Source organism: Dipodomys merriami, unplaced genomic scaffold (genome assembly GCF_024711535.1).
Source record: "Dipodomys merriami isolate MVZ:Mamm:240054 unplaced genomic scaffold, mDipMer1.0.p SCAF_6, whole genome shotgun sequence".
In the NCBI taxonomy this organism is placed as follows: Eukaryota; Metazoa; Chordata; class Mammalia; order Rodentia; family Heteromyidae; genus Dipodomys; species Dipodomys merriami.
The window spans coordinates 23,772,399-23,785,514 of NW_027206179.1; the positions used below are offsets into that span (position 1 = coordinate 23,772,399).

The 13,116-nt window shown below is 40.2% G+C and overlaps 1 protein-coding gene across 1 annotated transcript in view; it reads left to right on the forward strand.

The window, feature by feature from the left end:
- The window catches only part of Abcc4 (ATP binding cassette subfamily C member 4 (PEL blood group)), a 221,304-nt gene that overhangs the window by 195,204 nt on the left and 12,984 nt on the right, over positions 1–13,116 (forward strand). The window contains exons 28-29 of the mRNA XM_070002734.1: positions 5,213–5,385; positions 7,341–7,446. Of these exons, the coding sequence (XP_069858835.1) occupies positions 5,213–5,385; positions 7,341–7,446 (279 nt within the window). The remainder of the gene's footprint in view (positions 1–5,212; positions 5,386–7,340; positions 7,447–13,116) is intronic.

The following is a 13,116-nucleotide window of genomic DNA, read 5'->3' on the forward strand; positions in this document are numbered from 1 at the left end:
GACAATTTTCAGAAGAAGAAATACATAAATACATACATAAATACATAGATACATAAATGTTCAACATACCTAGCCATAAGGAAATAGAAACTACCTTGAGATTGCATCTCTTTTCAGTCAGAATGCTCATCATGAAGAAAGCAAGCAATAAACAATGCCCAGAGAGATATTCAGCACATCCATGTTTATTGCATGCTGCTCACTGTTATCAAATGGTGGAATCTGCTGAATTACTCAACAATCAATGAATGGACAAAGGAAAAAAGATGATAAATAGCATACACATACATATATACTATGGAATATTACTCAGCCATTAAAATGAAGTTATATCTTTGTCAGGTAAATGGATAGAATTGGAAATAATCATGTTGAATGAGTTAAGCTATGATTTTTAAAAAAAGTACATATCACATATTTTCCACTCGTGGAATTTCAACCTAAAGAAACACATTGAGGTTGGGCATTGGCAGCTCCCAGAACCTGTTATCCTAGCTATTTAGGAAGCTGAGATCCTGAGAATCCACAATTCAGAGCCAGCTTGAGCATGAAAATCCATGAGACTCCTATGTCCAATTGAGCACCCAAAAAAAAAAAAAGCTTTAAGTGGATCTGTGACTCAAGTTGTAGAACACTAGCCAGTAACAAAATAGTTCAAGACCAGCAAAAAAAAAAAAAAGGGAGAGATGGAAGGAAGGAAGGAAGAAGAGAAGGAGTGAAGGAAGGAGAGAGAGAGAGAAAGGAAAGAAAGAAAGAAGAGAAAGAAAGAAAAGATAGAAGAGATAGATGTAGATGTTGGTAGTGTATTTAATATTGCAGTAATGGGATTGTCTGGAAGAGAGAACAAATAATATGGGAATACCTTTTGTCTCCATATGAAGATACTGTGAGGAAACTTACTGAAAACTGTTAAACATTACAGGGTAGGGATGGGGAAAGAGCAAAAGATGGGGTTAATCAGACTAAAATATAAACATGTGTATAAAATATGACCGTGGAACCCCTTTATGCAATTAGCATACACTGATAATGACAGGAAAGTAAAACAGACTTCATTGTAGTACAAGCATCAGAGGAGGAGGAAGAACAATGGAGAAGATGAATGAAGGTGAATTTTTGAAGGGCTTTCTATTTCCTGTATGAAAATAGAACAGTGATTGGCACAGGCTGAAATGTTCTTAATAGAGACCCAGAAACACAACAAATCAAAGAAAGGTTGGACAAATGGGATTGCATGAAATTGCAGAGCTTCTGCATGGCAAAGGACATAGCTAGCAAGATCAATAGAAAGCCCATGGATTGGGAGAAGATCTTCACTAGCCATACAGCGGACAAGGGTCCCATATCTAAAATATACCTGGAACTCAAAAAATTAAATCCCCCAACAACAAATCCTCAAAGAAACAACTGCCCAATAAATAAGTGGGCGAAAGACTTAAAGAGAAACTTCTCTGAAGAGGAAAGAAGGATGGCCAATAGACACATGAAGAAATGCTCAACCTCTCTAGCCATAAAAGAAATGCAAATCAAAACAACATTGAGATACCACCTTACCCCAGTTAGAATAGCTATAATCAAGAACTCTAATAACAACAGATACTGAAGGGGATGTGGACAGAGGGGAACCTTACTGCATTGTTGGTGGGAGTGTGAACTTGTTCAGCCACTTTGGAAAGTAGTATGGAGGGTCCTCAAAAGACTTCACATAGAGCTCCCCAGTGACCCAGCAATTCCACCTTTGGGCATTTACCCAAATATTCACAAACAAGACCACACTAAAGCTACCAGCACAACTATGTTTATTGCAGCATTATTCACTATAGCTAAGATATGGAACCAACCCAGATGCCCCTCAATAGATGAATGGATCAAGAAAATGTGGTATATATACACAATGGAATTCTATACCTCCATCAGAAAGAATGACATTGCCCCATTTGTTAGGAAATGGAAAGACTTGGAAAAAATTATATTAAGTGAAGTAAGCCAGGCCCAAAGAAACATAGGTCCCACGGTTTCCCTTATTTGCAGTAACTAGTATATGTCAAGCAGAAAAGGCCAGATAAGTTGACGTTAGGGAAATGAACTCTAAGATATGTATTCAAATGTTTTTTCTTTCTTGTGATTGTTTCTAACATATTTATAAGATGATTTCTTTGTTGCTTTGTATGTCCCTCCCTCACGGTATAACCCCTGCTGTTATATTTTGATGTTGTTATAATTTGTGGAGGGGAAGGGAAAAAACAAATCCTTTAAATAGGGATACAGTAGGACCCATCACAACAATGAGACATACAAGTCGTTATGTCGAAAACTTTGGTGAGGGGGGAGGAGGGCTCGGTGGGGAGGTGGGGGGGAGAATGGGATGGGAAGGGGAAACAAAGGAGGAGGCTACAATGCTTGATAAGAAATGTACTCATTATCTTGCCCATGTAATTGTAACCCCTCTGTACAGTATTTTCACAATTTAAAAAAAAAAAAGAAAGAAAATATAACAGTGAGACTTGTAACTAGTTTAAGAAGGGGGCCATGGAAATGGCTCTGTGGCCCAAGTGGTAGAGTGGTAGTCTTGAGCGCAAAGAGACTCAGGAACAGCCCCCAGGCCCTGAGTTCAAGCCCCCAAACCAACAAAAAAGTGACGGGGGGAGGGGAATAAGGAGGAGATAAAGGAGAGTGGTAGAAGGGGGGAGTTTGACTGGGGACATTGTGTTCATAAATGGAAATGCCACCATGAATCTCCCTTGCGCAATATACTAGTAAAAAAAGTGTTTTTTAAAGTGTTACATTGTATCTTTGTTCTCCTGACTTTTCATTCCCTGCAAAACATTTATGAAATTGAAGAAAATGCGCTTGACAGCTTTAGTGATGTGGGATTAATCTGGGAAAGAACAAGCTGCTGAGATGCTGATGTTTGAGGTGCAGTTGCCATTGTTTGAACTTGTTAAAACTTTTTCCAGTTGATTAAAATCTTCCAAAATGGCAAAGTACCTATAGGATTATAGCTTTAGAGAACCATACTTCCTGCAGCTACACTTCTGTTTAAATTTTCCTTTTAGTGGACTAACTCCTGTGCTAAAGATACTCTGGGAAATTTGATTCAAGCGTAACAATCCCCTTTAGCTTTTCTATAGGGGTATTTTGTATGTTGGGAGGAAGAGCTTCCTTTCTGAGAGACCTCCATGACTCCTTGGGAGAGTTGGTGGTGGAGGTCACATGGTAGGGAGGTAGCTCAGGTGACCGGGCATGAAGATGATGCCTTTTACTAGCATCATTTACATGCCAGAAAAGGCAAAAAGACTCCCTTAATACATGTGATTCTCTGATTTAGGCAGATTTGCAGGGTTACACAGCCATCACAACAGTCTCCATTTAAGAATACTTCTGTCAGCCCCAAAGAGCCCATGTGTCCACTGTGTCTACTGTGTCCACTGTGTCCATGTGTTCACACCCACCATTCTGTTCCCTCTCTATAGATTCCTGCAGTGGCCTTTTAACTAAACTGTTAAGGAAGGGCACTTTTCAATCTGGCTATATTGTACCTAGAGGATTATTTTCTTTAGTTTTTTTTTTTTTTTTTGGGTCCGGTCGTGGGGCCTGAACTCTGGGCCTGGGCGCTGTCCCTCAGCTCTTCAGCTCAAGGCTAGTGCTCTACCACTTGAGCCACAGCGCCACTTCTGGCTTTTTTTTTCTTTTTGCTTATGTGGTGCTGAGGAATCGAACCCAGGGCCTCAGGCATGCAAGGCAAGTGCTCTACCACTAAGCCACCTTCCCAGCCCCTTCTTTAGTATTTTTCATGGCATTTGTACCAACATTGCTAACTCATTGCTAACTGTTGATGGCATCAGAAAAGTACATTGGTTCTGGCAAGTTTGTTCTTTTTTTAGGGGGGAGGTTGTTTTAGATAGATAGATAGATAGATAGATAGATAGATAGATAGATAGATAGATAGATAGATAGATAGATAGATAGATAGATAGATAGATCGATAGATAGATATACACACATTTATATTTATTTAAGTAGTTGTTTAAAGGAGGTGCCATTTAACAAAGTAGTATATGGTTAAAATGCATTTCGATCTGTGTTGCTCCTTCAACAATTTCATCCCCCTTTGACCCATCCCATCCTGCATACTTCTCAATTTTCTGGTATCTACAATGAATTCTTGACTGCATTCTCTCCTGCCTTCATTGTAAACCCGGCTCCCCTTACCTCCTCCCTCCTTGCAAGTTCCTATTTCTTGTGCTTATTTTGTTGGGCTTTTCCTTAGTCTTTCAAAAAAATCATACTACGCAAGCTCTCCAAAGTATCTATTATAATTCAGTCAATTCATTTGTAACCACTTGAATACCACCCATCATATTTACTTACAGATTTATAGGCACATTCTATCTACTACTAATGAGAGAAACCTTTCAACTTTTGTCTCTCTGGGCCTGGCTTACTTCACTTAATATAATTATTTCCAAGTCTTTCAGATGGCACAAAATCATTTCTAAAATTCCGTTGTGTGCGTGCATGCGTGCGTGCGTGCGTGCGTGCGTGCGTGCGTGCGTGCGTGCGTGCGTGCATGTGTGTGTGTATCACATTTTCTTGGTGGGAATGTAAGCTTGTTCAACTATTCTGGAAAGCAATGTAGAGGTTTCTCAAAAAAACTAAACATACCCGGGCAATCCTGGCTACTCGGGCTAAGATCTGAGGATTGTGGTTCACAGCCAGCCTGGGCAGAAAATTTGTGAGACTCTTTTCTCCATTTAGCCACCAGGAAACTGAAAGTGGAGCTGTGGCTCAAAGTGGTAGAGCACTAACCTTGAAAAAAGGAGCTCAGGGACAGCGCCCAGGACCCTAGTTCAAGCCCACAAACAAAAAAAAGCCTAAATATAGAACTACCTTATGATATAGCAGTTTGCACTCCTAGGCATATATCCAGTAGAACACAAACAAGGCTACCACCAGCACAACCATGTTCATTGCAGCACTATTACTGTAGCTAAGATATGGAATCATCCCAAATGCCCCTCAGCATATAAATGGATTCAGTTTATTTTAAATTAGATAGTTTGTGTTCTGAGTTAACTGTACTGTGGTTCTAAGGAACATTAACTGGAACTGACTCTTACTGTACACAGGATAGAAGTCACATAAGGTATGCTTTCCAGAAAAAAGGACCTCAGAACTCTGATGCCATTCTTTTGTCTACATCTATCTATAGGTACAGCTCAAAGAAGCCATCGAAGATCTTCCTGGTAAAATGGATACTGAATTGGCAGAGTCAGGATCCAATTTTAGTGTTGGACAGAGACAGCTGGTATGCCTTGCCAGAGCAATTCTCAAGAAAAATCGGATATTGATTATTGATGAAGCAACAGCAAATGTGGATCCAAGGTACAGAATGAAGATGGACACTACACCGACTCTGAATTTTAAATGTGGCAAACACTAATGATACTGACAAATGTTTCTAAGTGCTGTATTGGCCCCAAAGAAAAGTCTTGATCCCATTAATTCTGGAAAATGAAGGAAGAAACAAAAGCATGCTTTGTGGTGTCAACAATCTGATAGGTTGGGCATTCGTAAGTCAAAAACCTGAAATCTAAAAGCCTCTAAAATCCAAAATTTTGATGTGCTAACTTAATGACACTACAAATGGGAAATTCCTCTGCATGTGATTTTACAGCTAGGTCATAGTGAGAACAGAGGCCCAGTGTGTCTTTTCAGTTCCTTCAGTTGACATATACTTATTTTGCTACAGGCACAGAATTATTTTAAATATTATAGAAATCACCTTTAGGCTATGCAAATATTGTGAAGTCCAAAATCCTCTGGTCTCAGGCGGTTCATATAAGGGTTACTTAGTCTGTGTTGCATCCTGAGCAAATTAAATTCCTAAATTCCACTTCTGATAGTTTCAGGCAATATGAAAGGGAACTTTTTGTAAAAAATGGTTAATTTTTTTTAATTGTAAAGATAGTATACAGAAGGGTTACAGTTACATGAGTATGGTAATGAGTGCATTCCTATCAAGCATTGTTACCCCCTCCTTTGTTTTTCCCCTACCATCCCTTCCCTTCCCACCTCCCTGACTCCTCCCCCCACCGAAGTTGTAAAGTTGTTTTCAACATAGTGTCTCATTGTTACAATGTGTCATCCTGTTTCCTTATTGTAGCATTTTGTTATTTCCCTTCCCCTCCCCAAATTAGAAAAATGTGTATACAAGATGCAGGGCACTGAAGCCGGGCGCTGGTGGCTCACGCCTGTAATCCTAGCTACTCAGGAGGCTGAGATCTGAGGATCGTGGTTCAAAGCTAGCCCGGGCAGGAGAGACCGTGAGACTGCTATCTCCAATAAACCACCAGAAAACCGGAAGTGGTGCTGTAGCTCAAGTGGTAGAGCGCTCGCCTTGAGCTGAAGAGCTGAGGGACAGCGCCCAGGCCCAGTTCAAGCCCCACGACCGACCAAAAAAATAAAAAAAGATGCAGGGCACTGGAATCAAATACAGTGAAAAGAGGTTATACCATGGGGGAAGAACATACAAAAGAAACCAAAAAAAATCATAGTACATTATAAGTACATTATAAACAACAGCAACGAAGATAAAACCTCTTGTTTCCCTATCTTGGGGTTCATTTCGCTTAGCATCATCTTATATGGTCATATGTACATAGCTTTTGACCTTTTCTGCTTGACCTAGACATATATTAGTTATTTCAAATAAGGGAAACCATGAGACCTATGTTTCTTTGGGCCCAGCTTACTTCACTTAATATAATTTTGTCCAGGTCTTTCCATTCCCTAACAAATGGGGTGGTATCGTTCTTTCTGATGGAGGCTTAGAATCCCATTTTATATATATATATATATATATATATATATATATATATATATATATATATATATATAGCATACCACATTTTCTTGATCCATTCATCTACTGAGGGGCATCTGGGTTGGTTCCATAGCTTAGCTATGGTAAATAATGCTGTGCTAAACATAGTTGCACTGGTAGCTTTAGTATGGCCTTGTTTGTGATTGTTTGGGTAAATGCCCAAAAGTGGGATTGCTGGGTCATAGGGGAGCTCTATGTGGAGTCTTTTGAGGAACCTCCATACTGCTTTCCAAAGTGGTTGAACAAGTTTACACTCCTGCCATCAATACAGTAGGTAGGGTTCTAAAGGGAACTTTTTAATGATAAACAGTGAAATTCCTAAGTTGACTTTTTAATACTTTAAGAACAAGATTGTGTCTTCAAATGTTGATTTTTTTTGAAACATTTTTGAAGTAACATCTGATTTTTAAAGTCTTGAGTTCACTTTTCCCATATTCACTGATTAAAATTCCAGAACTGACGAGTTAATTCAGAAAAAAATCCGGGAGAAGTTTGCCCATTGTACTGTCCTGACAATTGCACACAGACTGAACACCATCATCGACAGTGACAAGATAATGGTGAGTGCCGTTCCTGTGGTAATCCAGTGGCTTCCAGGGAGGTCCATTGCATGTGCGTCGTATGTACATGTGTGCCAACGTGTGCGTGTATGAGTCCTAGAGCATGAACTCAGGGCCTGGCTACTCTCCCTGAGCTTTTTTGCTTAAGGTTAGTACTCTACCATTTGAATCACAACTCCGCTTCCAGCTTTTTGGTGGTTAATTGGAATAAGAGTCTCAGGGACTTTCCTGCATGGGCTGACTTTGAAACCTCAATCCTCAGGTCTTGAGTTGGATTACAGACAAGAGCCACAGGTACCTGGCAGATGTCTACTTTTTAATGTATCTTTCCTTACAAAAGCTGATAGAAAGCCTCAATAAGTTAATTTCCTGTTCTTTTCTTCTCTTCTTCCCAACATTACCTCAAGCATTTAACTGCATATTCTGTGCTATCAAAGTCTATCTAGTAATTTCTTTACTTACCTTTTTTAATATTAAGAGTTTATTTGCCTTGACATTTTTCTTTTGATGACCAATGTGGCTCAAATCTATCATTCTAACTTCTTGGGAGGCAGAGATTAGGAGGATTGCAGTTTGAGGCCAGTCCGGACATAAAGGTTCAAGAGACTACATCTCATTCAGTGGCTGGGCCTGGTGGTAGCCATGGGAGAAATACAATAGTTGAAGATCAAACTGCAGCAGTGGTATTCTTGCTTGTTTTAAAAATGCCTGTTCCTTTTCCAGAAAATAAGGGATTTTTCTGCTCTGTTAGTCTAAAAGCATTTGAGGACATGAAGACAAGTCAGTCAGCCCCAAAGTTTAATGCTCCAGAGGGCAGTGGTCAGGTTCAGGAAATGGCTGGAGAGGTGACAGATGCTAACAAAGGACGTTGCCAACAGCTTTGTCATCATAAAGTTGTCATGTAATTGCAAGCACTTAAGGTGTAATAATTACATTTTGTTGCACTGATGAATTCTTCTTCACAAAGAGGAATGGATATGGTTTTGTTTACTGTCAGTAATTCAGACAAAAGTCTTATTGGGAAACAACTGTGACCTAATTAATAGCTTTGTTTCTGTGTTGGCTCTCCAAAGGGATTTAACCAGTTTGGGTTCATTAAGCGCCACTAATGTGCTAGGCTTAGAATTCTGTTTTATAAAGATGTTCTCCCTATTTTAAATGTGTTAAGCACGATGTAGTTGTTAGACGGCTAATTTAATCTCCCTCATTTGTTCAGTTGCCACAAAACAGTGGTGCCAGACTGAAGTATTAGAGAGCCTCTTTCTCCTGGCACTGGGTACTAACTCTAGATGAAAGGTGGTTTTTAGGATTAGCTGGGTACTTGTCATCTACTTCCTTCTTAGCCGGTCACACAGCTTATCCTTCTAGTTTCTGTTCAACCCCAGCCCTTGCAGCTCTGAGTTCTACTAACAGCAGGAGCAAAAGATGCTGAAGAGAACTTCAGCCACAACTTCGACCTGCACAGAAGCATTGACATCACCACTTGGTGAACTCTTTGGGAAAGAATTGTGGAGAACCACAAGCAAAGCTCAGAAACTCAGGTCACAACTCTTCTGCTTCTGGGCCAAATTATGGTTTCCTAATCTGTACCTTGCTTTCTGAATTCAAACCTCTTTGTTTCCCAGAGAAATCAAAGCTAGTAACTAGACTTCCATACTCACCTGGAAAAGCACAACCCAAAACTAATTCTACCTTCATGGAACTTTTAAGCCTACATGACCACAACCAGGACATTCCAGAAAGAAGGAACGGTGCTCCTTCAAAAATATACTAAGCCAGGCACGAATATCTCACGTTTTCCTAACTACTCAGGAAGCTGAGATCTGAGGTTCAAAGCCGGCCCAGACAGAAAAAGTCCATAAGAATCTTCAACTAACCAACAAAAAGCCTGAAGTGGAGCTGTGGCTCAAGTGGTAGGGTGGCGCAAATGGTAGAGTGCTAGCCTTGAGACAAAAGCTCAGGGATAGTGCCCAGGTCCTGAGTTCAAGCCCCAGGACTGGCACCAAAAAAAAAAAAAAAAACCTAGAGATTGAAGGTAAGTGTTGAATGAAAAAATTAAAAAAACATATAAAGGCAGAAGAAATAATGAAAGCAGGGATATGTGAGAGAGCAGTTTTGGAGCAGTAATATCCATGGTAGGTCATGATGGCCATGACCTCCTCTCTACCTTCCCCGATGAGAACTATGTATGGTTTGAAGACCAGGGAAGGATCTTGAGTAATACTTGCTACCTGCCACAGTGCCTAGACAAAGAGCAAAGGATGACAAGAAAATTCATTTGTCGGTGAGGAAGGCAATTTCCAGGACTGGCTAACTATCATTCCATTGTAGGCATTGAGCCCAATCCACATACCCCATTTCTCCCCTGGCAGCTGGAAGCAAACCTCCATACCTCTGCTTCTCCCTTCTGCCTTCCCCTGTACTGCTTGGACGCTTTCCTGGGCTTTTCTTTTCCTGTAGTCAGCCTTTTTCTGTACCATGTCCTGTCATTCATCGCTCCCTGAGCACACCCCATTACCATGTCCATGTTCTGCCAATTGAACTGGATTAAATTATTTTGCAACAGGACCATCTAATTTTTCTATCTAGGACAGCTACCTGGGCTACCTGCAGACATGAAGGCCTGATAGCCCCATCTTCACTTAGCTTATGTAACTGACTGACTCATCCCATGTAATGTATTTTTCCTTTGCCTTCTAGAAAACAGTGAGCAATTTGAGGTTGCCATTCCTGGAGAGATGCTGGGACAGAAGGGTGGCCGTCCCCTCAGTGTGTTTAGTTTAATGTGTGGTTTTTCTTAGAGTTTACTTGGGTACAGGAATGGGGCAGAGGAGTTACCCCAGAGAACAATTCAAGAACCTTTCCTTATAGATGAAAGAAGTTATTTTTTCTCTTTCTTAAGATAAAAGTGGGACATTCACCCAGGCGCCAGTGGCTCACACCTGTAATCCTAGCTACTCAAGAGGCTGAGATCTGAGGATCATGGTTCAAAGCTAGCCTGGGCAGGAAAGTCCGTGAGACTCTTATCTCCAATAAACCACCAGAAAACTGGAAATGGTGCTGTGGCTTAAGTGGTAGAGCACTGGCCCTGAACTGAAGAGCTAAGGGACAGTGCCCACACCCAGAGTTCAAGCCCCACAACCGACAAAAAAAAAAGGGAAATTAATTCTGCTTTTCTATACAGAAAACAATATTCAGAGTTGTTTGTTCTGAAAGATCTCAGCTCTTTGATCTCAGCAGTAAATACTAAGGCTAGGAGGGTAAAAGTTTACTTCTGGCATTTCTTTCCATGTTGAGTAACTGTCCCTTCTATTCTTTCTTTTGTCTACTACTTCACATCAATGATTCTCCAGGCCTCTGCTTTTATAACTAATTTACCTTTAGCCATGAACTTGAATTGTGTGGTCCTCCAAGTCCCTATCTTGATTATCTAAGCCCACTTCCCTTCGTAGACTCATTCCCTCGTGCTCTCATCCTGTAGTCTTCCCAACTACACCATTGGACAGTCATCCATTTAAGCCCTGAATTGCACTTCCTTTGTCCTTTTAACCCATATGTTTTGGGTGCCTAGCACTTATGTACAATGTCAGGCCTTGGTGATGCAACAGTGAATACAACAGGCCTCACACCTCACTCTTTGGAGGTGACAGATGCACCTCCAGGACTCAGGGTCCACGTTCTTTGTGTTTAGAATGATGACTAACTTCTCACTCCCATTTTTGTGTGTCCACATCTTTATTACTCCAGTCTAGTTTGATACCCTTTTCTTTCCATGGCTTTTCTTCAGAATCTCTGGCCAGCGGTGACCTCTCTTGCTGCTACAGTCATCTTCAAAGTTTAATGAGTTGTTTTCCTTTTTCTAGTATATACCAGACACTCAGTAAATAATCTGGATCCTGAATATAATAAAATTTCAGGGGGACAAAGGAGACATTTCTGTTTACAAGCATATTTCTTACATTATGCAAAATGAATATGTTATCAACATGAGAAAGAATCTTAGAAAATTAAATGCTTTAAAGGTATCCTTTCATTCTTTTAGATCTGGCAATAAGTGTACTAACAGTGTATTTCTTCTTCTTTTTTGGGGGGAGGGGGGTCTGGTTGTGGGGCCTGAACTCTGGGCCTGGGCGCTGTCAGCTCTTCAGTTCAAGGCTAGCGCTCTACCACTTGAGCCACAGCACCACTTCTGGCTTTTTTCTTTTTGCTTATGTGGTGCTGAGGAATCGAACCCCAGGTCCTCATGCATGCAAGGCAAGCGCTCTACCACTGAGTCACCTTCCCAGCCCTATACCACATTTTCTTATTCCATTCATCCACTGAGGGGCATCTAGAATGATTCCATATCTTATCTATGGTAAATAATGTTGAAATGAACATGGTTTTGCTGGTGGCTTTAGTGTGGGCATTGCTTATTTTTAAACTTACTCATGTAGCTATTAATTTTTATTATCTTCAAACAAATACAAAGGGGCTTCAATTTAACATGTCTATTAGTATGTCCAATGCATCTTGATCATAGTCAACTCTTCCACCATCTTTACCCCACATTAGTGCCATCCCTGGTGGTCACATTAAGTTTCCTAGTTTCATTTTCATATAAATACTTTTAATATTAGGATAAAATATTAGGACAAAAATTCTCTTTTCTATTTGGCTGTATTTCTGTTTTTAGCTCCCCTAGTTGAGATAACTTTCAATTTCCTAATATCATTTTATTAAACTCCTAACAGTGTATTTCTCTGGGAACTTACAGGGAAAGGAAAGTACTGGTTCAAACCTGGGCTTTGATTATGTAGCCAGAAACAGGGTACTTATTTATTTATGTTTCCATCTTTGTCTCTGGCTGTAAGAAGCATGAAAGACTACATCTTGCTCGTCATTGAGTCTTCATTCCTAAATCAGTGCAGGGAAATACGTACTACTTATTTAATATTGGGTGTCAAATGGAGGATGGATGGATAGATGGATGAAAATAACTCTCTTATTTGTCTAACTTACTTTAAAAGTTAGCTCTGATGGCTTTAAAAATAGTGAATATTTCACCCATAGCCATTTTCATTTTCACTTTCAAGTTCAAAGATTTCTATTTTACTCAAAAGGTGATTTTAATTGTCTTATGGTGACCATATTATTTGCTACATTTTATTTAAGTACTGGCCCATATACCATCTCAAACATAAGTTGATTCATCCATTTGGACTTATAATAATAATCCAGTTCATGGAAAAATACTAGTGTGTGTGCATATGTGTGTGTGGGGGGGGATATGATGTTTGAAATTGAACCCAAGACTGAAATACACCCCGAGCCCTGTATGTTTTAATGAATATTAAAATACTAGAAGCTGGATGCCAGTGCCTCATACTTATAATGCCAGCTACTCAGGAGGCTGAGATCTGAGGATTATGGTTCAGAGCCAGCCTGGGCAATTGAGTCCATGGGACTTACCTCATCATCAATTAACCAACAAAAAAATAGGAATGAAGCTGTGGCTCAAGCGGTAGAGTGCTAGCCTTGAGTGTAAAAGCCTAGGGATAGTCCCCAGGCCCTGGATTTAAGCCCCAAGACTGGCACACACCCACATGCCCACAACTCCCCCCCTAAATAATATAGAATGTGTTTTGGGGTGAGTGTATGTATATGTGATGTTTGGGTTGAACCCAGAAC